Source organism: Lepidochelys olivacea, assembly GCF_965140295.1.
Source record: "Lepidochelys olivacea isolate rLepOli2 genome assembly, chromosome: 20".
In the NCBI taxonomy this organism is placed as follows: Eukaryota; Metazoa; Chordata; order Testudines; family Cheloniidae; genus Lepidochelys; species Lepidochelys olivacea.
In genome coordinates this window covers 4,172,089-4,198,264 of record NC_140430.1, presented here as the reverse complement: position 1 = coordinate 4,198,264, position 26,176 = coordinate 4,172,089, and the positions used below count along the sequence as shown (strand labels likewise).

At 57.8% G+C, this 26,176-nt stretch overlaps 2 protein-coding genes across 2 annotated transcripts; both read left to right on the top strand.

Moving 5' to 3' along the window:
* Window positions 1–2,747: 2,747 nt before the first annotated feature.
* On the top strand, window positions 2,748–8,881 carry METTL1 (methyltransferase 1, tRNA methylguanosine). Its single transcript, XM_084610063.1, has 6 exons — window positions 2,748–2,960; window positions 5,090–5,256; window positions 5,934–6,118; window positions 6,704–6,817; window positions 7,702–7,803; window positions 8,383–8,881. The coding sequence occupies exons 1-6, from the start codon at window positions 2,881–2,883 to the stop codon at window positions 8,545–8,547; spliced, it is 813 nt and encodes a 270-aa protein (XP_084466189.1). The 5' UTR covers window positions 2,748–2,880; the 3' UTR covers window positions 8,548–8,881.
* A 6,570-nt stretch (window positions 8,882–15,451) lies between these two features.
* Window positions 15,452–24,308, top strand: CYP27B1 (cytochrome P450 family 27 subfamily B member 1). Its single transcript, XM_084610037.1, has 9 exons — window positions 15,452–15,682; window positions 18,177–18,367; window positions 19,448–19,644; window positions 19,830–20,030; window positions 20,488–20,651; window positions 20,917–21,083; window positions 21,405–21,486; window positions 21,725–21,922; window positions 23,216–24,308. Exons 1-9 carry the CDS (start codon window positions 15,479–15,481, stop codon window positions 23,327–23,329), a joined length of 1,518 nt encoding a protein of 505 aa, XP_084466163.1. The 5' UTR covers window positions 15,452–15,478; the 3' UTR covers window positions 23,330–24,308.
* Window positions 24,309–26,176: the final 1,868 nt, after the last annotated feature.

Sequence of the window (26,176 nt, the reverse complement as noted above, 5' to 3'; positions counted from 1 at the left end):
AGTGACAGAGTGAGGACGCAAATCAATCAGTTCTCCCCGGCAGCGCTGTCCTAGTTCATTGTTGGCTCTGCCACTTCCTCACTGTGTGAGCTCCCATCTCTGGGCCTCAATTTTGCCAGGGGAAGCTGTGAGGTTTGCTTCATTAATTGTTTGTAAAGCGCTTTCAGGTGTGAGGAAAGGGATCCAGGCCATACAAAGAGCTATCAAAAACGAGGCAAGGCAGGAGCCGGCAGCCTTTGTCCTTTGCAAAATCCTACCCAAATCCCCCATTTCCTCCAAATTCTTAGGCATTTTGCTAATTGCTCATTAATTTGAAAAGATGTGAACAGCCAAAAGCCCAAGGGGCATGACTCATAATTATCTTCAAGCCCAAAATTCCCCCTATGGATTGGTTTCCAGTAATGTCCTGGCCACATCCCATGTGTCAACCAGTGGGAAGATGTGTGTGTCTGTGTTTGTGTGTGTGTGTGTGTGTGGGGAGGGGACGTTCCTTTTAATTGCATCTCTTCCTCTTTTACTCTCATTGTATATCTCTGTTTCTCACCCCTCAGTGGGCTGGTTCCCAGACCTAGGCCACATCCAAGCTGCCCATGGTCAGACCTGATCTATAACTAAGCTCCAGCCCTGGTTGTCTGCATGAGCAAATTCTGTAGCTGTGATTCACCAGCTCGTGCAGCTTCGCCAGTGGTAGCCAGATGGAGCAGATGACATGGTGATAAAAACACATGTACCTTCTTGAATCTACAGCTTCCTCCGTCGCTACCTTCGGTGGAGCTGCAGCTAAGGGCTTGTCCACACCGGCAAGTTACAGCGCGGCAACTTTCTGGGTCAGGGGTGTGAAAAAACACCCCCCCCCGAGCACAGCAAAAAGTGCCAGTGTAGACAGTGCACCCCTTGTGTAGCTACACCCGCCGCGACCACACAAGGCACGTTAAAGTGTAGAACCGCCATACTGGGTCCGACCAAAGGTCCATCTAACCCAGTATCCTGTCTTCTGACAGTAGCCAGTGCCAGGTGCCCCAGAGGGAATGAACAGAACATGTCACCATCAAGTGATTCAAGAGTCAGGGTGCTCACTGGGTTTGGGGTCAGTAGGATGAGGGTCGGTGGATCAATGGATTTGGGCTGGGAGTCAGTGGGGCTGGCAGTTGGAGGTCAGTAGGATGGAGGTTGGAGGGTCAGTGGGATGGAGGTTGGGGGGCTCAGTGGGGTGGGGCTGGGGGTCAGTAGGATGGGGGTTGGAGGGCTCAGTGGGGTGGGGCTGGGGGTCAGTAGGATGGGGGTTGGGGTCAGTGGGTGGGGCTGGGGTGGGGCTGCGGGGTCAGTGGGATGGAGGTTGGGGGGCTCAGTGGGGGGGTCAGTGGGCGGGGCTGGGGTGGAGGCTGGGGGTCAGTAGGATGGGGATTGGGGGGGTCAGTGGGCAGGGCTGGGGTGGAGGCTGGGGGTCAGTAGGATGGGGGTTGGGGGTCAGTGGGCAGGGCTGGGGTGGAGGCTGGGGTCAGTAGGATGGGGGTTGGGGGTCAGTGGGCGGGGCTGGGGTGGAGGCTGGGGGTCAGTAGGATGGGGGTTGGGGTCAGTGGGCGGGGCTGGGGTGGAGGCTGGGGGTCAGTAGGATGGGGGTTGGGGTCAGTGGGCGGGGCTGGGGTGGGGCTGGGGGTCAGTGCGATGGAGGTTGGGGGGCTCGGGTCAGTGGGCGGGGCTGGGGTGGAGGCTGGGGGTCAGTAGGATGGGGGTTGGGGGTCAGTGGGAGGGGCTGGGGTGGAGGCTGGGGTCAGAAGGATGGGGGTTGGGGTCAGTGGGTGGGGCTGGGGTGGAGGCTGGGGGTCAGTAGGATCGGGGTTGGGGTCAGTGGGTGGGGCTGGGGTGGAGGCTGGGGTCAGTAGGATGGGGGTTGGGGTCAGTGGGTGGAGCTGGGGCTCAGAGGGGCGGGGTTGGGGGGTCAGTGGGTGGGGCTGGGGTGGGGCTGTGGGGTCAGTGGGATGGAGGTTGGGGGGCTCAGTGTGGGGGTCAGTGGGGTAGGGCTGGGGGTCAGTGGGATGGAGGTTGGGGGGCTCAGTGGGGGGGTCAGTGGGGTGGAGGTTGGGGGGCTCAGTGGGGGGGTCAGTGAGCGGGGCTGGGGTGGAGGCTGGGGGTCAGTGGGATGGAGGTTGGGGGGCTCAGTGGGGGGGTCAGTGGGGTGGAGGTTGGGGGGCTCAGTGGGGGGGTCAGTGGGCGGGGCTGGGGTGGGGCTGGGGGTCAGTAGGATGGGGGTTGGGGTCAGTGGGTGGAGCTGGGGCTCAGAGGGGCGGGGTTGGGGGTCAGTGGGCGGGGCTGGGGTGGGGCTGGGGGTCAGTGGGATGGGGGTTGGGGTCAGTGGGTGGAGCTGGGGCTCAGAGGGGCGGGGTTGGGGGTCAGTGGGCGGGGCTGGGGTGGGGCTGGGGGTCAGTGGGATGGGGGTTGGGGTCAGTGGGTGGAGCTGGGGCTCAGAGGGGCGGGGTTGGGGATCAGTGGGCGGGGCTGGGGTGGGGCTGGGGTCAGTAGGATGGGGGTTGGGGTCAGTGGGTGGAGCTGGGGCTCAGAGGGGCGGGGTTGGGGATCAGTGGGCGGGGCTGGGGTGGGGCTGGGGTCAGTAGGATGGGGGTTGGGGTCAGTGGGTGGAGCTGGGGCTCAGAGGGGCGGGGTTGAGGGGTCAGTGGGCGGGGCGGGGGAGACGTCAGGTGACACCGGCCCGCGTGGCCAAGGCCCGGCTGGGCGGGGGCGAGGCTGGGCCGGGCCCTTTAAAGCAGGCGCGCGGGCGCTGGTGCTGGCGCGTTTCCTGTGACGTTTGGTTCCCGCGACTCCAGCTGTGGCCGCGCCGGCTCCACGTGGGTCGCGGGCCCGGCGCGGGGTCCCGGCGGCGCCATGGCGGGGGCCCCGCCCCAGAAACGCTTCTACCGGCAGCGGGCTCACTCCAACCCCCTGGCGGACCACACGCTGCGCTAGTGAGTGGGGGGGAGGTCCTGAGACCCCCAAGCCCCCTGACCCCCATCCCGGGGGCCCCCTGACCTCCCGCCCCATTGAGCCCCATATGCCCCGGGGAGCCCCCCAAGCCCCCTGACCCCCATCCATCGAGCCCTCGCTCCCATCCCGGGGGCCCACTGACCTCCCGCCCCATTGAGCTCCATATGCCCCGGGGAGCCCCCTGACCCCCATCCATCGAGCCCTTCCCCGCATCCTGGGAGCCCCCTGACCTCCTGCCCCATTGAGCCCCATATGCCCCGGGGAGCCCCCCAAGCCCCCTGACCCCCATCCATCGAGCCCTCCCCCGCATCCTGGGAGCCCCCTGACCTCCTGCCCCATTGAGCCCCATATGCCCCGGGGAGTCCCCCAAGTCCCTTAACCCACATACGTTGAGCCCTCACCCCCATCCCGGGAGCCCCCGATCTCCTGCCCCATTGAACCCTATGTGCCCTGGGGAGCCCCATTCATCGTGCTCCCCCTTCCCATTTTGGGGTCCCCTGATCCTGTATTCACTGTGCCCTGGGGGAAGCCCCTGATCTTACCCTTCCTCATCCTGAGGCGGGCGTCCTGAACTCTCTTCCTCTGTAGGAGCCCTCGTGATTCCCGCCCGCCCCCCCCATGGGAGATCCCCGGAGCCAGGGGAGAACCCCCTCACCTTGAACCCTTTGTGTATCCAAGCAGCGCCCCCCAACCCTGGGGAACTAATCTTTCTGTCCCAGCTCCCAAAGGGACCAAAATAAATATTAAATGGGAGAGAAGAGATGAGCTGCTTCCAAATCCATAAAAAGAAAAGGAGGACTTGTGGCACCTTAGAGACTAACCAGTTTATTTGAGCATAAGCTTTCGTGAGCTACAGCTCACTTCATCAGATACAAGTCCTCCTTTTCTTTTTGCGAATACAGATTAACACGGCTGCTACTCTGAAACCTTCCAAATCCATGCGTCTTCCAGCCGGCATGAAGTGTTTGCCAGAGTGCAAGTGGCGTAACCCAGCTGGGTTTGTCTGGACTAGGATGTGCAAGAATGCGTTAGCTGACTTTTTATAAATCTGCGTAGACAGGGAATGTTCCCGTCAGGTACTCGCTCATGGAGCTGAAGTTGCACCTAGGCTAGCATGTGTTTAAAAGGTTACCCTGAGGCTAGGTCTACCCGACCCAAGCTTGTGCCAGCACAGTGTGTCTGTTAAGGGGTGTGAGGAGCTGTGATTCATGACCGACAGTCCAGTAAAAGCCTGAATGTCGTTAGACAGACAAAATCCTGCTTTTATCGGTATGGCTTGTCTTGCTCGGGGAGGTTGAAACAAGCTCTATCAGCAAAAGGGCAGTTTTGCCCATAAAAGCAATATTTGCTTCTAGGGCAAAGCTTTCCAAGTGTTGACTTGACATGGCTTCATTGACTCTCTTGTTCCAACAACATGCATTTAAAGACTACTTGGGAGGACTCCTAAGAGGTTGCTGGTGATGTCCATGTGTTAGTATATTTACATACATCTTTCAGAGTGTTTAAGTGTTTAAGGCCCACCTGATGATCACTTTAGATAAGCTATTACCAGCAGGACAGTGGGGTGGGAGGAGGTATTGGTTCATATTCTCTGTGTATATATAAAGTCTGCTGCAGTTTCCACGATATGCATCTGATGAAGTGAGCTGTAGCTCACGAAAGCTTATGCTCAAATAAATTGGTTAGTCTCTAAGGTGCCACAAGTACTCCTTTTCTTTTTGCGAATACAGACTAACACGGCTGTTACTCTGAAACCTAAGAAAACACTGTAGATTTGTTACTTCCTGAAGCTCCTCTTTGATGTGTTGTCAGGTTGCAGGGGAAGAGAGAGTTCCTGCCCAAAGAGCTCACAAGTCAGAGAGGAATTGGGACAGTTGGGTGGAGAAACACCATTTAACGCCAAGTTAGATTAGCTCCACCTGATTCATTCCCCAGGGGCAGGATTGGTCCCTGAAATCTTTCGGTGTTTGTCCAGCTTGAAATGGTCCAAGCAGGACATATTTTTAGCCCATTGGGAAGTTAGTGCACAGCTTAAATCTCCCCACTAATCAAATAGCTGCTTTCCTATTCTCTCTTTTAATCCAGCTTTGTCCCTGTTCCTCTCGTTTAGCCCCACAAAACCTGAGGAAATGAACTGGGCTGAGCACTATCCTGAGTTCTTCGCCCCGTTGACCAAAGATGACCGTCACGATGACCCGAAGGACTCCGAGGAGAGAGTGAAGCCAGCGGCGCAAGTTGAATTTGCTGATATTGGCTGCGGTTATGGGGGCTTGTTGGGTAAGTTCCCAGGGATGCTTTTCCGTCGGTCTGGACACAGCAGGTTCTAGGTGGGCAGGTGTGGTCAAGGCTGCCTTGGAGGGACAGTCCTGAGAGGGGTGCGGGTTTGCTCCGTGAAGCCTCTTCCTTCTCCAGATTCAGGTCCATGCCTGACTTCACATCTTGGGTACGTCTCTCTCTGTTGACAGCTACGTATCCCAGAGTACATGGTATGGAACTATGCATGCTTAGCTGAGGTCTAGCGCTGACTCGCCAGTGGAACTAGCTCCTTGGTTTGTTCTGCGCAGAACCCAGACTTGATGCGGGAAATCGGAAACCGGTTGCACTGTCGGTCGTGTGGATCAGGGAGAGCTGGTGACATGGGCTGTCTCACCCTGGTGTCCCTATAGATTCTGTGGCGCAGAAGCCGCTGTATCCATAACTGTGCTGCTCTGGTTAAGTTTAACATGCTGTGATGAGCAAGGGTTGCAATCCTGAAAGGTGGCAAGTTGTTGCTCTCAGCCCCAGGCTGCTGCCGCTGCCTCTCCCCAGGCAAGTGGGAATGACCTGTCTGATACCCTAGCTCCCGTCTTGGGAGGCAGGTAGCCGCTCTGGGGTTTATTGTTCTGAACGGTTGCCTCTGTCTGGGATTCTCCGGCTCTGAGAGCAGATGGTAGTTCCTCTTTTATCTTTTACAGTCGAGTTGTCTCCCCTCTTCCCCAACACCTTAATGCTGGGCCTGGAGATTCGAGTGAAGGTCTCAGATTACGTCCGCGACCGGATCCAGTCTCTGAGAGCATCCCATCCCGGGCAGTACCAGAACATCGCCTGTGTCCGCAGCAATGCCATGAAGCACCTGCCCAACTTCTTCCACAAGGGCCAGGTGAGGTGCCAGGGGCCTTGGGGTTCCGCCACTGATGTCCCAGGCAGTCATATAACCTCCCGCTTTCAATCCTTGCCATCCTTGGGGAGCATGCAGCCCTCACTCCCCACCTCTCAAATCCTGAGAAGATGATCTATAAGCTTCAGTAAGAGCCCCATCACCGTGGTGTCTGGGCACCCCTTCGTCTATTCCCATTTGAAGGAAAATCGCTCTTGAACGAAAGGCTTTTAGTTTCCCACTTGAAAAGAAGAAACCCCAACCCTGAATGTGCTTTAAACAAGCTGTAACTCAGTGGGAAAAACCCTTCTCCCAAATTGGTCCCGGAGACACTGATGCTGGCTGGGGCCTGTTCCCATAGCTATAGTAAGACCCCTCCTGCCTGGGGAGGGATGGATGAGGAGGGTGCTCTCATAGCTGCAGTACTGGTAGGGTTAACGGTCCCAGGAGGATGGGGCTGGTCAGCCAGAGAATGCATCCATGGCCATGGTGATCTCAGTGGGGTGAGGAGGCGTTGGTGCTGCTGGCTACGGAGACTTGTAGGGCTTACCGTCTCCACCCTCCCGGGCTTGCCCCCTATGTTTGCAGCTGGCCAAGATGTTCTTCCTCTTCCCGGACCCGCACTTCAAGAAGACTAAGCACAAGTGGCGGATCATCAGCTCTACGCTGCTGGCCGAATACGCCTATGTCCTGCGCATCGGGGTGAGTTGGGATCGGTCGCTGGCCGGGGCAGGCGGAGGCTTTCGTGGGATCTCTGGTTAGGGGAAGCCTCTCAACCAACAGAGTCTGTAGGTCAAACCCAGCTGTGCCCCAAGGGCATGGTGAGTAAGCCCCACTTACTGCATGGGTCCCAGCACGGAGGGGTTGGCCTTTGCCCTGCTTCCTGCAGAGCTGTGCTGGGAGGGCTTCCTGTTGGCAGAGTGAGCCCGTTGCCCGCCCTCGGCAGCTCCCACCTGCCCGTTCATGACTTAGCTGCCTCAGGCAACCCATCTGCTCCTCCCTGTGCCGTCACTGTGGGTTTGTAACCAGCAGATCAAACTGGGGCGATGAATAGGCGTGGGCCCCACCCAGCCCGGCTGCGTGAGTAACAGGCAAATACGCTAACATCTCCCCATGGTGCAGACCCCGGGGGCAGGGCTATGGTTGCCAAACCTCGATGATTGTCCTGGAGTCTCTAGAAATGAGAGATGGATCTTTAAGTGAAGATGATGTCGTATGATGAAACATCCAGGAATATGTCCCACCAAAATTGGCAACCGGGGGGGGCGGGAGCAGAGGCGGAGAGCATAATTGCCTTGGCTAATTAGAGTTGGCACCTCTAATAGTTAGGGAGGAAGTCCCTTGACCACAAGCTGCTCTGTACAGAGATTACCCTCCTTCCCATCCAGGGCCCTGAGGTTTTGGTAGTTGCGGAAAGTTTTCTTCTATGGCATGAGCCATTTGGGTTCTTGGGTTTTGCTGCTGCATGGCTGGGATGGGGCCATAGGTGTCCCTGCATAGGTATCCAGTGGCCCCTCCACATCCTCTCTTTGATGGGCTGGTCCCAGCTACGTGGATCCTCAGGCTACTCCCTCCCTCTTGCGCAGGGCCTGGTGTATACCATCACTGATGTGGAAGAGATGCACGAGTGGATGGTCGGGCACTTCAGTGGGCACCCGCTCTTTGTCCAGGTGCCCTTGGAGGACTTGGTAAGAGCGAAAGTAGCGGGTGCTGGGAGGGGAAGGAGCCCGAAAGGGGAATGTTTGCACTACCCGGGGGCCTTGCACCCATCCTGGGCTGACTCAATCTGCAAAAGTTTCTTCCCTTGTCCTGGGGTTTCCAAGAAGCCCACAGAAGCTGGAAAGTGAAACCTGGTCCCACACCAAAACCTCTTCTCTTTTCACGTTCACACGCTGGCTGCTTATTGCATGGTTGAGTTGAGGGGAGGGTGTGTGCTGTTGCTAGGGAGCCACCCCCCCCGCATCTGTCCTGTAGCTAGGGAGCCCCCAGCGATGGACTTGAGTAGGAGACGCTGGATTTCAGGACCCAGCCAGCTTCCCCTGTTGCCGCTTGGCTGGTGGATGGACCAGCTGCCCCCAACACAGAGCCAAGCAGGGCCGGTTGCCGTTGGCTCACATGGTTTGATGCCTGCTTGGGTCTAATTTCCCTGCAGGGACAGGGGGCTGCCGGTCTGCGTGCCCGTTACGCTGGAGACGAGCCAGGCCGATGGGGAAGGGGAGGCATTGGCCAGTCGGCAGCTCACGCGGTAACGGCCCTTTCTCCAACAGAACAGCGATCCCATCGTGGGGCGTCTGGGCACCTCCACTGAGGAGGGAAAGAAGGTCCAACGGAACAGTGGCAAGACCTTCCCTGCTGTCTTCCGGCGCATCGAGGATGAAGCCCTGCAGGGGGTTCCAGGCACAGAGCAGTCCCAGGGGGCTCCAGACACGTGACTGTGGACCCGAGAGACAAATCATCATGGACCGTGCTGTGCAGCGTTCCAGGGAGATCTCTTCCCCCTCCCCTGGTGCTGTTGGGGCAGACGGGCTGATTGCTTGGCCTGGAGCATGAAGCTCACGGGAGCCCTTGATGTCTTGAATACGGAGAAGCTGGCTCCTCTCCTAACGAGAAACGCATAAGGAGTGTCCCAAGCATCCCCTTGGGCTCTGCCTGCTGGTGCCCATGAGCTCCTGGCACCGTTGCTTTTACCTCTGAGACTCTGCCAGTCAGGGGCGGGCTGCAGCTTCACTCACACTCGATTTCTGAATAAAGCTTGAGCTCACAGTCCCGGCTGGACTCTGTGGGTTGCTGTGGGGCGGTTGGATGGTGTCCCTGGCGGTAAAGAGGGGCTTGGAAGTGGCACTAGGTGTCAACCCTGCGGGCTCACCCTGTTCCCATCCTGCAACCTGGCTGCTCCTTGAACCACCTGATGCGGTGCGGCTGCCCTGTCTGTTCCCAGCCAGGACTCCCTCTGGGCATCTCCCCTCCAGCCCAGCCAGTGGGCGAGGGGAACCATCCTGGGCGAGTGCTAATGGTGATTTGCTGCCTTTAGTCTCCTGCCAGGTGAGACTGTGGGGAGCCATGCGGGTGTCTCCTGAGCCCTGCCAGGGGGCTGTGGGAGGGACAGTTTCTATGAGAAACGGGGTGGGGACACGAGCTTAATCCACCAGGGGATCCTAGCACAGCCAACCGCTGTGGAGATGGAGAAGCCCACTTAGGCCTCCTCTTGCTCAGACGAGGCTCTTTGGGGCGAGGACTGTCTTTGTTATGTGTGTACAGCCCCTAGCAGGGGTGCCTCCTGCCCTCAGCCTAGGCCCTGCTATTACCACCAGCTGAACCTGTGACTGGGCCTCAGTTTCCACACTCCTGGGGTTTTCTAACTGTCCCCCTCACTGGTGCAGGTCAGATGTACACCCTACCCACGCAGGCTTAAAACAGCACAGTTCCACAAAGGGTCCAGCAAGTGGTCTTCCCTGAGGTCTTCTCCAGAGAGCCGCCCCCTACATTTGCCCACACTGGTGGAGTCGGAGGTCCCATTCCCCAAACTACTAGGGAGTGATGGACCAGCTGCAGGGCCTGGTCCATCACCCCGGTGGGATAACGCAGCCTGGGTGGGGCTGAGCTCACCTGCTTTTAAAGGGCCATTAAACCTTGTAACAATCCAACTCTTGTATTGTGGATCTTCCCCATGCATGCCCGAAGGGTGGTACTGGCTACTTCTTTCTCCTTCCCCCCCCCAGAACCAGTACTTTGTCCAGTCTGTCTGTGCTTCACCTCCCTGCTGGCTGATCCCATCTCCCCTTTTGCCTGCCCTGGAGCATCATGCCAGTCCTGGTTGCTAGGCACTGACTCCCGCCATGGCTGCAGCTTTGGTCTCTCCAGCCATGGGCTGCAGGACCCTGTTTGGGGGGAGGAGGGCTGGGTTGCAGTCCCTTAGGGGGTGAATTCCATTGTTTTGCCTGCGCAATGAGCGTAGCTTCCTGTGTTGCAAGTTGGGTAATTCCCAAGGATCTGGCCGGGAAGGTGGGCCAGGCAGGGTGGGTCGGGGGTGGAGCCTGGAACTTCCCAGCCAGGAGCCTTCCAACAATCAGCCTGATAAATACAGAAACTGAGCGAGCTGTTGCCTCATGCAGGGAAAACCATGGCCTGGAAGCGCTTAAGCCCATGCAGATCTTCTGGGGCTAGGGTGAGGGGCCTTTGCTCTGGAAGGGGCAGGGGGGAATTATCAGCTGCCCAGTGAAAGGGGCAGTCACTGATTGCAGCTCGGAAGGTCACGGAGCGTAGCCACGAGAGGGAAGTGTCCCCGGTTGGCTCTGCCTGGCCTGGCGCTTCCCGAATGTGGTCCCAGTGGGCTGCACCCCTGGGCCACCGCCCCTTGCATCAGGCGCCTGGCTGAGAAGCAACCCAGCACCTGGTTTGCGGGGTCCCGGCCCCAGAGAGATGCCGGGGGGCTGCCAATAGAGGCTGCACTGCTAAGGAGCAGAGCAAGGGTCTCTGGAGCTGTGCTGCCAGCAAGCCAGCTGCAAACTCCCCAGCGCACCCGAAAGGGTAGAAGTTAAGAAATGTCCCTTAATGGAAGGTGGGGAACGGAATGGGCTCTGACTGGGAGCACCAGTAATGGACCATCAAGTAGAAATGCTTTCTGTTGTGCCTGGGGAGAATGCCGGTGCGGTGAGAAGGACTCGCTGCCTGGCCTCAGCACGGCTCCCCGTGCCTCTTCATGTCAAGTGGCCGTGGGCTGCTCGCTCTGGGTCATGGTTTCAGATGCATTTTCCCGGCTTTGAATGGGGAAGCGGAAGGGGACTGCAGCCTTGAAGAGAGATGGGCCCGGCTCAGAGTGGAGACGACATACACGTGGAGAGCCACGCAGCGTGGCCAGCGCGCTGGCAGGTTGTCGCTGTTGGCGTTTGGGGGCTTGGTGGGGTGGGGTGGTTGGCCACTAAGTCAGCGCTGTGGGAAGGGGCAAGTTGTTGGAGTGGGGGAATTAACCCTTTGGGAAATCAGGCCAATGGCTGTCAAGTTGGGCCCCCAACATCGCTGGCCATGTAACGAAGCCTGCAGCCTGTTACAAAAGGCCAGATTCTCCACTGTAGCTTGGGCAGCTCTTACACCCGTGCAAAAGTGGGGTGAGTTTTTCTCATTCTGGTTTAGCAGTGTCTGCACTGGAAAGTGGACTTGGATTAAGGGAGGTGTGAATGTAAAGCACAATAGCTGTTCCCGTTGGACAAGCCATGGTGTCCCCCCCACACCTTGCACTGATGGAAACGACTCCACCAGGGGAGAATTGGGGCCCAGAGCACTGGATCCTCACCAGGTGGATGCTTTTCCGTTTAAATCCACAATGCTGGTTTTGTTGTTTGCAGAGCTGAAAGACTGCCGGCTGCCCTGAAGTCTTACTAGTCCGGCCCCGAGACAATGTGCTTTCCCGCTCGAACTGGCTGTCCAACAGCAACCTGAGCTCTTGACTCTTTCACCATGCCACGGAGAAGCAGAAACAGGAGTGACTTTTATTGGTCTTTCTGCAGTTGTTGCTTTGGTCCCAATTGCCCTTGGGCAAGGTCCTGCTGTCAGGGTCAAATTAAGGCACTCTGGGGCCCTAGCCATCTCCTTCATGGAGTCCCTCACAGCCCTGCCCCCAAGCTGTGGCTGTACCCCTCTTCATGGAGGTGGGTTTCAGCATTAAGACGAGTGAAGCAATTCACGCTTCCTGGAGCCATTGTTTCAGGCTCTCTGCAGACTCAGGCAAGCAAGAGACAAGCTGGTTTGTGGAGCCTGGTCTACACTAGAAAATTAGTTCGGCATTACCACATCACGCGGATGTGAAAAATCCACACTCCTGAGTGGTGTAGTTAAATCGACCTAAGTCCCTGTGAAGACAGCGCTAGGTTGATGGAAGAATTCTTCCAGTGACCTAGCTATCACCTCTTGGGGAGGTGGATTACCTAGGCCAAAGGGAGAACCCCTTCTGTTGGCATAGGTAGTGTCTACACTGAAGCTATGCTGTTGTAACCTTTCACGTGTAGACAAGCCCTCAGGCAGGCATCAGTTGCCCTTGGATCAAGTTTTCGAGCTTTCCTTTTGCTTCCGGCGGGGAGGGGGGAAATGGAACATCTGGAGAAACACAGCTGGCAAACTCAAGTCATGACCTCCTAGCGCTGCATGATCTGCAGTTACTCACGGCGCTGGGTTACTCACGGCTGCATGGATCGTAGGGTGCCCAAATACCCTCGGGTCTCCTTGACAGCCTGTTCGGGGCTGGATTCTGCTCTCAAATGGGCAAAGCCCAGAGGATGTCAACAGAGTTCCCGTTGATCTGTTCCCTGTGCGACTGGATCTGGCCCCCTGCCGCTGTGCACAGGCGGGCTCCTCCTCAGGCGTGATGTAAGAGAGGAGACTGGTTTTCCCACTTCCCCCCCCATGAAAGGAATGGGGTACACGGTGCCCAGAACTGCTGCTCTTGCCACCCCTGCTTTTGGACAGGCAACTTGGAGTCAGGGGGCGGAACTTGGAGTCAGCTGCTACCCACCAGCTGATGTATGGGCCTCCCAGGGGAAGAGGGGCTTGGACTGTAATGGCAATATGGTCTAGTGGCCGCGGGCACAAGAGTGGGCAGCCAGAGAGGCAGTTTGTCTTCCCAGCTCTGCCACTTGACCGACCCCCGTTTCCTCTCTGTGCCTACTTCCCTTTGCCCGACTTTCCTATTCCGACTGAGAGGGCAGGGACTGTCTCTTTAGCCGTTTGTTCGGCACCCAGAACCACAGGGCCCTGATCTCTTTTGGGGCCTATAGGTTCTGCCATCATAGAGAGGAGAAAACCCAGACGAGCCCATTGCTCCCGCCCTGGCTGGGGATGGGGCAATAGACGGACAAGCTGCGACCTGATGTCTTCCCTGAGTAGCAATTTCTCGCACACCAGCTTCCTCTGCCATTCATGCGCCAGCCGTTGCTGTCGTCACTACCTGACATGCCCAGAACGCAACTGGATATAAAGACAAGCTGAGCTCTCTTACTTCAACTCATTTGCACAGCGGCTAGGTGTGATCTCTGCCCTGGGCTCCCTGTGCAACGGGTCATGCCCAACGTCGGTGCTCGTCATGCTGTGAAGGGAAGAGCCTGATGGCAAAGGGGTGGCACAGAGTTAAGTAGCAGGCTGGTTGGCACAGCTGGTTTTTACATTGGCATAGCCAGTCACTGCTCCCAACAGGGCAAAGCCCTGGAAGTGAAGCTATCAAAGCAGCAGCCAGGTCTCACTCTGTCGAATTAGCTCTTTCAACATCAAGTACGCTTGGCACACCTGCTTCTCTGCGCTCACATGCAGGCCTTGCTCATGCTGGCATTGCAGATGCTGCGCCAGACCTCAGCCCCCCCACCCCCGGGCTCTAATAATGTGGTGAGATGAGTCCTCACCATGGGCCTCATCCCCTCTGATTGTGATGGTCATGTTATTGCTGAAGGGCACCGATCCAGGATCAAGCAACAACCCATCCCAGCCCCGGGCATCCTGCTCTCTTGTTTCCTGAGATCTAAAGGAGGCGTGTGCATTCCTGAGTTTTCATATCATCCTCGTTCTTATTTATCCAACTCTCCTCACTTCCCGACAGTGGAACAGCAGCTGGAGCCATGGGGAAATCTCGATTTGCTGCTGGCACAGAACAAGAAAGGGATCAAGCCCCCTTTTCCAACAGGCCGTCCCCTCGGCCTTTGAATAAGTCACAGTGGCAGGTGTCCTCAGCTGGCTGGGACCGTTCCTGAGCTCTGTAGGACTGAACCCCCGGTGCCTCATTCATGGACCAGGACCCCGTTGTGTCAGGCGCTGTACAACAGACACAGGGGGAAAAAAGATGCTTTCTACCCCAGACAGCTTCCAGTCTACGGAGCAGCCCCGCTTCTGAAAGAAGTGACTCCCCTACCTTGGGGCAGACCCCCCCCATTTTGTACACCCTTTTTTTGTGGGGTGCAGCTCCTTGTTGGAGGAGCTGCTGCTCTCTTCCTTCCCCATGGAGCCTGGGGAGCGGAGCAACACATCTGTAACAAAGGTAAAACACTCCTGCCCCTGTTTGTGCCTTGAGCTCATTCATGTGCTCGGTTCACTGGTCTGAGCCCTTGGACGGGGGGAACTTTTCCCTCTGCCCTGTTATGAAAGCAGCCCCCCCCCGATCCCAGTCACTGAACCAGAGTGAATGAATCGGCCTCTCCCTCTGCCTTTTAACCCCCAGCCTTGCAGCCGCCCTGGAGCTTGCTGCTTTGCGCGTCACCCGCTTGCCCCGCCCCTGCGTCCTGTTCGCTTTCATTCATAGATTCCTAAATTCCAAGGCCTGGTGTGATCATCTCGTCTGACCCCCTGGATACGACGGGCCAGAGACCTGCCCCCTGAATAATTCCTAGGGTGGATCTTTTAGAAAAAACATCTGGTATTGATTGAAAAAAATTGTCCGTGATGGAGAATCCACCACGACCCTGGGTAAATGGTTCCAATCATTACCTTCTCTCACTGTTAAAAATTTACTCTTCCCTAGTAGTGGGACGGTCCCGGTGCCAATGGCCCATCTCCCCCTCCCCACACCATATGCCCCGTCTCCCTCCGTGCCCATCTCTCCTCCCCACCCAGGGTGCCCATCTCTGCCTATCTCCCTCCTCTCCAGGAGCCCATCTCTCACCCCCTGTATGTACCCATGTACCCATCTTTGCCCTCTCCCCCAGATGCCCATAACACTCCTTGATGTAGCTATTACCCCAGGTACCCCTCTCTGCTCTCCAGGTACCTATTACCCAGGTACCCTCCACTTCCCCCCAGGTACCTATTACCCCAGGTACCCCTCTCTGCCCTCCAGGTACCTATTACCCCAGGTACCCCTCTTTGCCCCCCCAGGTAACTATTACCCCAGGTACCCCTCTCTGCCCTCCAGGTACCTATTACCCCAGGTACCCCTCTTTGCCCCCCCAGGTAACTATTACCCCAGGTACCCCTCTCTGCCCCCCAGGTACCTAACTCCCCTGCCCATCTCTCCCCTCCTGCGTTACCCACCCCCAGATACCCACTCTCTGCCCTCCCTTACCACCCCGGGGCCCATCTTTCCCCCCTCCCCTTCAGAAGCATCTGCCCCTTCGCCGGAAACCCACGTGGCGAGCACATGGCTTGCTTCCGGCACCCCCTTTTCCCAGCCGAGCCCACCCCGCGTTCTGATTGGGCAGCCGGGACTCCTATGCAAACGAAGAGAACGCTGACGCAGGTAAGGGAGGGCGGGGTTTGGTAACGAGGATGCAGGGGGCGTGGCCTCCCTGGCTCCATGTGTCCCATTATAAATAAAGCCAGAAAGATGCTCCAGGACTTCATCTGCTCCTCTGCTTTCTTCCTCCATCCACTTTCCAGCTGCCCTGAGCCAGGATGCCTCAGACCCTCAAGCTGGCCAGCAGGGCTTCCCTGCTCTCCAGGGGCTTCCCAGAGATCTGGGCTGAGCTCGGCTTCAAGGCACCAGCCAGAGTGACCAAGACCCACAAGACCCTGGAGGACATGCCAGGACCCAGCGCACTGGGCTTCTTCACGGATCTCTTCTGCAAAAGAGGGCTGGCCAGGCTGCATGAGCTACAGGTAAGGAGCTTGCCTCCGTGGCTACTTTCCCACTTTGCTGCTCGGCACACGACCTCTTACTTTCTGCATCAGACTAGTTGGTCTTGTACTATAAAGGGTCTACCAATGTATGGGGTGCGTGGAATTACTGAGCTTTAAATAGATCCTGTCTTTAGTGAACATCGTCATAGGATTTAGGACCAGGTTTCCCAAAGGGTCTGGATCAAAGCTTCCACTGAAGAATTTCCCGTCACTGCCACAACAGAAACTGCTGGACATTTAATAAAAAAAAGTTCTAGCCAGGGTTTTCAACTAAGTCAATGGGAGTTGGAGGCTCAAAATTCATTGAAATTCAAGCCCTGTTTATAAATCCCAGCCTAAACACGTGAGAGTCAGGACATTCAAAGGTGGCAGTCCCCATAAATATGTACAGTTGTATTTTTGGTTACTTCTCTATGTCATTTCAATGTGTGACTTGCAGTGAGGGAAACAATAGGTGTACAGAGGTGTACACAGATTAAGGTTTCAGAGTAGCAGCCGTGTTAGTCTGTATTCGCAAAAAGAAAAGGAGGACTTTGGCACCTTAGAGACTAAAATTTATTTGAGCATCCGATGAAGTGAGCTGTAGCTCACGAAAGCTTATGCTCAAATAAATTTGTTAGTCTCTAAGGTGCCACAAGTCCTCCTTTTCTTTTTACAAATTAAGGTGTACATGAACTCGGGCTTTACCCCATATGTGTCCCCACAGGCTTGCAAAAATCGATTGACGTAACATAGGTTTACCAGTAATCAACACATTCACTCGTTAGTCTAACCCTGTGTAAATTGACATTGATTCTGGGCCACACAACTCTTAGTCACTGGGCTGCGGAAACAGTGAATTTCATTTGCAGCGTAAATTAATGGCACCCTTTAATAGTGGCTTTGATACATAAAGAGGAGCATTGTATCGCATATTGCTAGTTCGGCTGCATAATTTATGCAAACTTTATTTTCTGTTTTTTTTAAAAGACCTACAGGATGTGCAATATAGCAGGGCTAACCTTGAGATCCGTCATATCAATTTTCTGACCCGTGTGTGTTTTACATTGTTGGTGTTGGAGGAGGTTGTTTTTGTTTTGTATTTAACTCTTTTTTTTATATGAAAGGAAAGAAAACAAAAATGGGGGGAAATACCATTGGGTAAACTTTATTCACGGAGAGAATTTGTGCTATTCAGTCCCATGCCGTCTGAGTAAACTCCCTATAGAAATCAGTGCTTTCTTGGGATTCGTTCATAAAGTTCCCCAAAATTGTGAATACGCCCCACTTTGGGAATAATTTTTAAACGAATAAACCAAATCATTGCATTCTTTCGCCTCTTTGCGACCGCACGTCTCCTGCTTGTGTGGCTCTGCAAACTTGCGTGCAGATATCTACGGGTTTTAAAAAGTACTGGTAATCAAATGGCTCCCCGCATGCACTGCGGCTCCTTTTTAACCACTTCCAAACTTAGCTAAATGAATATTCCCCCCTGGGGATGAGCCATCTGCCGAATGGTACACGTGAAAGCTGCGGTCTTTGAGTTATCCACGCGCAAAACCCATTTCTTTTAAAGCCTAAAGCTATTTAGTCTTCCCCTCACCCCAGCTCATAACCCCAAAGGGGCTGGGAGTGGGATTTTGTGCAGTAAGATGCAGCAAAATCCATGTATGCCTCAGCCCGAAAGCTAAATTTTCCAATAAAGGAGTGGAAAACAGAGGGTCAGAATGGAGAGACTGGCTTCGCATGAGGAAGTTGGACAGATAGCAATAAAACCTGCCTGTGTGGGAACTAGGATTTGGTGTTTTTAACCCCATGTAACACAACTCCCTTCCTGGATGGAGAAATTAAATATCCTCGATTACATGCACTGACTGCATCCAGCCCTGATTGCATTCCAAGCAAATGAGGCATCGTTTCCCTCTCGACTTTCTCTCTCTTCCTTGCGGGCTCAGGGGAACGAATCCCCAGTGGAGTCTCGTGGCTGAGGCTGGAGGGGAAGGAGAGCTCTGAATAACGGGGGCTCCTGCAGGGCAGAGTCTAGCCGGCAGATCACTGACCCTCTCCGAGCTCGATTTCTGACAACGTCTGCCCAGACGTTCCTGTAAGGTCCCGATCCCTGGAAGCCCGGCTTCCCCAGGTCGAGCTGCGGTGAAACACAAGGGTTTCATTGGAGTCGTTTCATTGGAGTCAGTTGCAGTTTGTTGCGGCCAGCAGCCAGGGAATGATCCATCCCGGAGGATAGCAGGAGGGGGTGCAGGATGGAGCTGGGTGTATAGGCTGCGGATGGCAGGGGAATAGATCCCTATAATGCACCATTGTCTCATGGCTCTGTCCACCCTGCCCTTAAAGCGCCCACATGTTCTCGTTGCTGACCTGTAACCACCCTGCGAGGACAGCCTGGTTCTAACCAGTTCTGCCTGGCCCAGCTGGTGACAAGAGCCCAGCGAAGGCTCGGGGCTTGCTTGACGAATTGTCTCCTCTTCCCTCCTAGATCGAAGGGAAAGCCAAGTACGGGCCAGTGTGGAAAGCCAGCTTTGGGCCTATCTTGACTGTCCACGTCGCGGAGCCCAGCCTGATCCAAGAGGTGATGAGACAAGAGGGCAAACACCCCATCCGCTCCGACCTGTCCTCCTGGAAGGACTACCGGGTGTGCCGCGGCCACGCGTACGGGCTGCTCACTGCGTAAGTCGGCTACTCTGCCACCCTCCGACGTGGGTGTGGGGGCCACGCTGGGTCGGGGCGGGGCCGCAGGAAACATCCTAGGACCCACCGGGTCCTGGAGACACCAGGCAACGCCATGATCCGCTGCAAAACACACTGATATTTAAGGCTTGGATTTTGCCCAAGGGAGTTAGGGGCTCAAATCCCATTGACAGTCACCTGACTCCCTGAAAATTTCCCCCCTCAACTATTTGGGTTCTGGGTAGTACCTAGGAGCCCCACTCCTGGACCCGGTGCCGTACAGAGAAGAAGCAAACCAGAGAGCTCCCATTGTGGGTGTCAGACAAGAGCGGAGGCGAGGGAGGGTGCGGGAACCAAACGAAGCGGGGCTTAGCAGAAACTCAGATGTCTCTCTGCCTGCCGCTCGCCTACCGGTGCCAGGCGGAAAAGGAGCCAAAAAAGAGCCCCAAATGGGGAGACTGTGGGGGTCACCCCCTCTCCTGGGGGATACGTCCAGTGCACTTGCTGACTCTTCCCTCGGTGGCTCTGTGCTAAGTGGGATCCGGCTCCCTCCAGGCTCCCCCATCCCTGCGGCCTGATGCTGTCTCCGCAGGGCCCGGCAGGTCCTGGCCCAGAAGCACATCTCCCAAGAGCTAAGGCTTTGCACAAGCCCCTGCAGAGGCGTGAGTCAGGCGAGAGGATTGTGTTGGGCCGTGAGTCAGCGGTGTGACTCAGGCTCCCGGGTTTCTCATCAGCGGGGCTGAGTAACTGGCAGAGGGTGTGCAGGCCCGTGGGCTAGCCACGGGAGCCGCTTTCCCAGCACCGCAGGGCCCCTGCAGGTGGGCTTGCTGCTGGCTTGACCACCGTGGGAACTGACTAGCGAGTACACCACGTCAGAGCCGGCTTACCCCCTCCCCCCATCCCATGACCCAGGAAGTGCGCCTCAGCCCTGCCTTAGGGGGGCGCTGTGTCTAAGAGGCGGCGAGATGTCGGCTCCCCTTAGCCGTCCACGGCAGAGATTAGCCCAGGGGTGGCGTGGGCAGGCTGGCCCTTGAACCCTGCTTTCCTGGGGGGGTAACCGGGTCTCTCTGGCCCTACCAGGGAAGGCGAGGAGTGGCAGAAGATCCGCAGCACCCTTGGCAAACACATGCTGAAGCCCAAGGAGGTGGAGTCGCACACGGGGACCCTGAACGGCGTGGTCAGTGACCTCATCCGCCGGCTGCAGCACCAGCAGAGCCGCCATGGGCATCACGTGGTCCAGGACGTGGCGGGCGAGTTCTACAAATTCGGCCTGGAAGGTGCATGTCTGGGGCAGTGCCTAGGGTGGGGCGGGGCTGGGGCCCCTGGGAACGGAGGGGCACATTCTGCTCAGAGATCGGAGACGGATCGGCCTGAGACACACACCCCCAGCCCCAGAAACTCTGCCCCCCCCCCCCACCCGGGGGCCTCATGTCTCTGACTCTCTCCGGGTTCGTTTCCTTAGGCATCTCCTCGGTGCTCTTCGAATCCCGCATCGGCTGCCTGGAGCCTGAGGTGCCCAAGGAGACCGAGACCTTCATCCGCTCCATCAACCGCATGTTCGTCATGACCCTGCTCACCATGGCCATGCCGAAGTTCCTCCACCACATCTTCCCCAAGCCCTGGAAGATCTTCTGCGAGTCTTGGGACTACATGTTCGCTTTTGGTGAGCGCTGCTGGGCCCAGGCAGCCTGGGTTGGCTGCTTGGGTGGGTGTGTGCGTGCCCATGCCCAACTCCCTGCCCGAACTTCAGGCTCATTTCCCCTGGGGCAGGAATCCGGGCTGTAGATCTGGAGCAAAGATCGGGAGGCAACTGCAAAGAGATTCCACGCCCTGGAGCGAATCAATCATTGCTCAGGGTATTAGCTTTAGCATTAGCAATTAAACTGGAATTAACACCGCCACCGATAAACCGCGGTTGAACCGGGGGCAATTAAGACTTGGGGACTTTCAAAGGGAAATTAGAGGCCCACCATTCAATTTTGGTGGGCTTTGGGCACCAGAATCCCTTGAGTTCCTCCGAAGAAGCCTGGCCTAGCGTTGGTTCTGTTGGAAAGCCAGGGAAGTGGGGAGAAACTCTCAAGCCCAGGCTGTGGGGCTGACCTGCGTCCGTTCTCTTCCAGCTAAGGGCCACATCGACAAGCGAATGACCGAGGTGGCAGAGAAAGTCTCACGGGGGGAGACGGTGGAAGGCAAATACCTCACTTACTACCTTGCCCAGGAGAAGCTCTCCATGAAATCCATCTATGGCAACGTGACCGAGCTGCTGCTGGCCGGGGTGGACACAGTAAGCGCCGCGGGAGTGTCTGGCTCGAGGGCTCGGGGCAGTCAGGGCAGGAAGGCAAAGGCAGCTCTGTTGCTAGGAGTTCTGCTTATCCTCGGGGATTGAATCCCTGGGGAACTGGGCTGGGGGGCCATGGCGGCTGCGTGGAAGTGATTCCGGCGCCCAGAGCATAGATGGATCCCAGCTGGGGACGCCCCGTTTTCCCTCCAGCACCGATGGCAGGGATCCAGCCTCTTCCTAACCCTCCCTTGCTCCTCTGCCCCTGCAGATCTCCAGCACCCTGTCCTGGAGCCTGTATGAGCTGTCCCGTCACCCCCGGGTGCAGGCAGCGCTGCACGAGCAGATCACCGGGGTGATGGACGGCGGCGCCATCCCGTCGGCCGCAGACGTGGCCCAGATGCCCCTGCTGAAGGCGGTGGTGAAGGAAGCGCTGAGGTGAGCGCCGCTAGGAGGCGGGTCAACCAGGGCTGGCTCTGCTTTCTCGCCCAGGGGCTGTGGAGGGACATGGTGCATCTGCTGGGAGCTTGCAGGCTGCCTGGGGTGCTGGGATCCATCCGTCCCTCCTGGAGCTCAGCCCCCAGAGCTGGGAGGCTGGTGCCTGGAGTAGGGACAGAGCAGCTGCCCAGCCGTTCCCCTGCTGGGAATGAGCCCAAGGCCGGGTGCGGGGCTTGAACCCGCAGCCGGTCAGCTGCAGTGTGAGGCTGGATCCCGGCTCCTGTGACTCACCTCCGGCCGTGTCCCCTTCTCCCCCGGCAGGTTGTACCCAGTGATCCCCAGCAATGCCCGTGTCATCTCCGACCGAGACATCCAAGTGGGAGAATATCTCATCCCCAGGAAGGTGAGTGGAACTGACTGCCTGGCTAACGGGGTGGGGGGGGAGTGGGGGGCGCTGACCTGGAAGCGGGGACATCTCCTCCTCCCCAGCTGTGACTTGCCACCCCCGAGCTGCCTTAGCGGGAGGCAGTTTGTAGCTGAGGGGATTTCTCCTTGGGGTGGGGGTGTCGCTCACGTGGCATGGTGCCCACAGTGCCCACGTCTCACCCTGCAGCCTCTTCCTCTCTGCTCCCCCCTCGCAGACCCTGATCACGCTGTGCCACTATGCCACCTCCCGGGACGCCCGCTTCTTCCCCGAGCCCGACTGCTTCAAGCCGGAGCGCTGGCTGCAGAAGGACGCCGCGCACCACCCCTTCGCCTCCGTCCCCTTCGGCTTCGGCAAGCGCAGCTGCATCGGGAGGCGCATCGCGGAGCTGGAGGTGTACCTGGCCCTGGCCCGGGTGAGTGCCGGGGCCGAGCCGTCCCTGAGCCATGGCTCCTGGGGCCGGGGCGGGGCCTCCTAATTCCTGTTAAACTGCATCGGTACCAGCCCCATAGCCCCCCTCATTGCATCGGTACCAGCCCATAGCCCCCCTCTCCCACTGCATCGGTACCAGCCCCATAGCCCCCCTCTCCCACTGCATCGGTACCAGCCCATAGCCCCCCTCTCCCACTGCATCGGTACCAGCCCCATAGCCCCCCTCATTGCATCGGTACCAGCCCCATTGCCTCCCTGTCCCACTGCATCGGTACCAGCCCCATAGGCCCCCTCATTGCATCGGTACCAGCCCCATAGTCCCCCTCATTGCATCGGTACCAGCCCCATTGCCCCCCTCTCCCACTGCATCGGTACCAGCCCCATAGGCCCCCTCATTGCATCGGTACCAGCCCCATAGGCCCCCTCATTGCATCGGTACCAGCCCCATTGCCCCCCTCTCCCACTGCATCGGTACCAGCCCCATTGCCCCCTCTCTCACTGCATCGGTACCAGCCCCATAGCCCCCCTCATTGCATCGGTACCAGCCCCATAGCCCCCCTCATTGCATCGGTACCAGCCCCATTGCCTCCCTGTCCCACTGCATCGGTACCAGCCCCATAGGCCCCCTCATTGCATCGGTACCAGCCCCATAGTCCCCCTCATTGCATTGGTACCAGCCCCATAGGCCCTTCCCCCACTGCATTCCTACCAGGCCATAGCCCCCCTCTCCCACCACATTGGTGCCAGCCCCATAGTCCCCCTCTCCCACTGCATCAGTACCAGCCCCATAGCCCCCCTCATTGCATCGATACCAGCCCCATAGTTCCCCTCATTGCATCGATACCAGCCCCATTGCCTCCCCCCCTCACTGCATCAGTACCAGCCCCATAGTCCCCCTCACTGCATCAGTACCAGCCCCATAGCCCCCCTCATTGCATTGGTACCACTCCCATAGGCCCTTCCCCCACTGCATTTCCTACCAGCCCCATAGTCCCCCTCTCCCACTGCATCAGTACCAGCCCCATAGTCCCCCTCATTGCATCGGTACCAGCCCCATACGCCCTTCCCACACTGCATTCCTACCAGGCCCATAGCCCCCTCCCCCACTGCATGGGAACCAGGCCCATAGCCCCCCCCCGGCACTGTATTCCTACCAGGCCAATTGCTCCCTCTCCCCCCACCCCCGTGCACTCCTCCTGGGCCGACTGCATACTCCCCTCCCCTCCCGCCAGCCTTGGAACAACTGGTGCTAATCTGCCCCCCTCTCTCCTGGCAGATTCTGATGCACTTTGAGGTGAAGCCGGAGCCAGAGGGGGGCCCGGTCAGGCCCATGACCCGCACCCTCCTGGTGCCCGAGAAGGACATCAACCTGCAGTTCGTGAGCCGCTAAGGCGGGCGGAGATGGAACCGCTGGCCCTAGGGGTGGCCGGGCCCCCCATGGGGTGATGGGCCCCGTCCGAGCGGTTTGGCCCCAGATCAGAGTCAAGGAAAGGAGGGGCTGGTGCCTCAAAGCACATGCACTCATCCCTGCTCCGTGGGATGGGGAGGGCTGTGTGACACGGCCGGCCATGGCGTGGAAAAAGAGCTGTGTAACAAATCTGGGGGGGGGCCTGGCGTGGCTTCCTACCCACCCTCCGCCCGGGCTGTCCTCCCTCCTGAACCTGGAGTTCCCCTGAACACAGAGCAAGGCGGAGCTGGAGTGGCATTCCCAGAACCAGCGCCTCCTCCAGGCAGCATTCTGCAATGCAATTCGTGTGTGCGCCTGGCTCTGCCGTAGCCAGGGCAGCAGCCCTGCAGAGCACTGAGCCAAACTGCCCAGCAACCTGCCTCCGCTGGTTCGAATCCCCAGGGCAGCCCCAGGACCCCGTCTCGGCCTGTGTACGTCTGGGCATGTAACGGGAAGGAGCAAATCTGGACCCACCTGGCCTTGGAGGAATGGTTCTGATGCTGATCAGTGACTCAGGTCCGCCTCCTCCACCGGTGTAAATCAGCATAGCTTCGCTGATTGACACCGGCTGAGGATCAACTCTTGGGGTCCTGCAAAGAGTTGAAAGGGATGTGCTAAGGTTTGTTCTCGTTAATAATCACTTTAAACACTCCCCTTTGAAGCACAGTGCCCCCTATTTATATTTATTGCCTGTAACTTATTCATGGTTCTCGGGAGCCAGCAATGTCTGAAGCTGTGTGGTTTTTTTTTTTCCAAGCCAGCCGCGAGGCTCTCTGTATTTAGGGCAGCTGCCACGTGAATGTCTCTCGCCTGCCGGCGCGGAACTATTTGCCTGCAGCTGTTGCTGGTGCTTTGATATTTAACAGTTATTTATTATTCCCTGGAGAATAAATATGACTTTTTTTTAAAAAAAACAAACAAACCCCACCGTTTGGTGCATTTGTGGGTTTGGGATGAAGATGCTGGATGGGAAAGGGGGTTGGGTTGGAATCCAGGCAAAAAGCACCGAACCCTTCATCGTGCGCTGTACAATTCCAAAGTAGCACTTAGCGTTCCCAGCTGGGATCAGGGTCCCTTTGGGCCGGGCACTGCAGGGACTGTTTGTATGAGGTGGGAGGGGAAACTGAGCCCCATGCTGCGTCTCGTAACATAATACACTTCCTGAGTGGTTAAGCGCTCCGATTTGCTCCCTGGGTGGAAATCTCTTCCAATTAACTCTCTTGGCAACTCGGTTTTAAGGATCCACCTCCTAACTCCCCCAGCCCCAAGCAAGCGGCTGGAACCGGTTGCTGAGTGGCTGTTTCAAGGGCTGATGCATCCCACCCCCGAGGTGGGCGCATTAGAGGGACAGTTGAATGGCTCCCGCTTTTCAGAAGTGTTGACCAGGCCTCACCCCCTCTGGCACCTCTATCAGAGAGCTGGAGGGTGCCAGAAGAAGGTGCCATCTTGCACAGCAGGGGCCCCTTGCTATGGGGTATGGGGCTCATTGCAGTGGTCCAAAAACCGGGGCGGGTGGCTCCATGCAGGCAAAGAAGGCTCAGGTGTGGAGAGCTCTCCTCTGCTTCTGGTCAGCCAGGCTGAGGGAGGACATGGCTAGCAGGGTGAGGGCAAAGATGCCCTGCACCAATGGTAGGTGGGCCAGACCCCGGGTCTAGCTTCACCAGCATCAAGGTCATCAGGCCACAGCTGCCCATTGAGTTCAAGGGGATGGGCTGGCTCAGAGGAAGGGGCATGAAGCTTCCCCCCCCAGTGGACAGTACTGGAATAACTTGCCCTGTGGGGCAGTTGCTTGCTCCTCTCCTCCCAGTGTCTGAAAGCTGGTGGGAGGGTGGTGGATTGTGCAGGGTGGGTGGGGCCGAGGGGGCATTAAGTCCAAGGCACGAGGCTGGCGTGCAAACAGCTGGGCACACTGCTGGCAGGGTGAGGCCCCAGCAGCCGCACCACCAGGCCGAGCACCGAGTGGCATCCCTGCTCCATTGCCGAGCCATTCCTGCAGTGCTATGATGATGGGACCACCACCGCCCCCCACCGCCAATGGTGATGACTAGACTTCCCCCGCCCCGACATGTCCCGAACACTCCCACCTCCTGGGAGAGCCCCGCAGGCTGGCAGCTGCCTACGAGGAAATCCCTGGAGGTTCCTCATTCTGCCCTGGCTGCTGTGACACCAGAGGCGTGAGGCGTTATCCGGCCTAGTGCCCGCCGCGGGCAGGGCAAGAGAGCAAAGAGACCCCCCCCTCGCCCCGCCATGCAGGTCGGAAGCCTGGAGGGGGCCCGTCGGTCTCCACAATTCGCCAGGGCCCACCTGCTGCAGGGGACAAGGGAGCGGCTCCTCGTCCCTCTGGATCTTCGGGGGCGCAGGGACCGTGCAGCATCACAGCTGTGCCAGGGCAGCCGTGCGGAGCAGTGCCCTTGGGACGGCAGGGTGCCCCCGGAGGCTGGTGGGGAAGATTGCCGGGCCCTCTCGCGCCCGTAATGACTGAGCCCAGAGGATGCCCCAGCAGGGGAGGGGGCAGCTGCTGCACGTGTCAGGGAGGGATGGGCATGAGTGGTGCCCAAGGCAATGGGGCTTGGCAGACGGGGCAGCTGCAAAAGTGCAGGGGCTCTGGGACGGACCTGGCTGGCTGGGCTCAACCCCCCCACCCCCGCCCGATTTCCTATGCACAGGGAGCCATCCCTGCGCTTGTGGACATGCATTTGTGACACACAGCTATGAACACACGGGGCCAAGCCTTCATGCCCACAGTCCCTTGGCTGCAGGTCCCCGTCTCTGGGGCTGTGGGTGCCCTTG

Coding starts and splice junctions, on each gene's coding strand:
- METTL1 (XM_084610063.1), top strand. CDS start 2,881: ATGGCGGGGGCCCCGCCCCAGAAACGCTTCTACCGGCAGCGGGCTCAC. Junction 2,961..5,089: donor GCGGACCACACGCTGCGCTA/GTGAGTGGGGGG, acceptor CCTCTCGTTTAG/CCCCACAAAACCTGAGGAAA. Junction 7,804..8,382: donor AGGTGCCCTTGGAGGACTTG/GTAAGAGCGAAA, acceptor TTTCTCCAACAG/AACAGCGATCCCATCGTGGG.
- CYP27B1 (XM_084610037.1), top strand. CDS start 15,479: ATGCCTCAGACCCTCAAGCTGGCCAGCAGGGCTTCCCTGCTCTCCAGG. Junction 19,645..19,829: donor CTACAAATTCGGCCTGGAAG/GTGCATGTCTGG, acceptor TCGTTTCCTTAG/GCATCTCCTCGGTGCTCTTC. Junction 20,652..20,916: donor TGCTGGCCGGGGTGGACACA/GTAAGCGCCGCG, acceptor CTGCCCCTGCAG/ATCTCCAGCACCCTGTCCTG.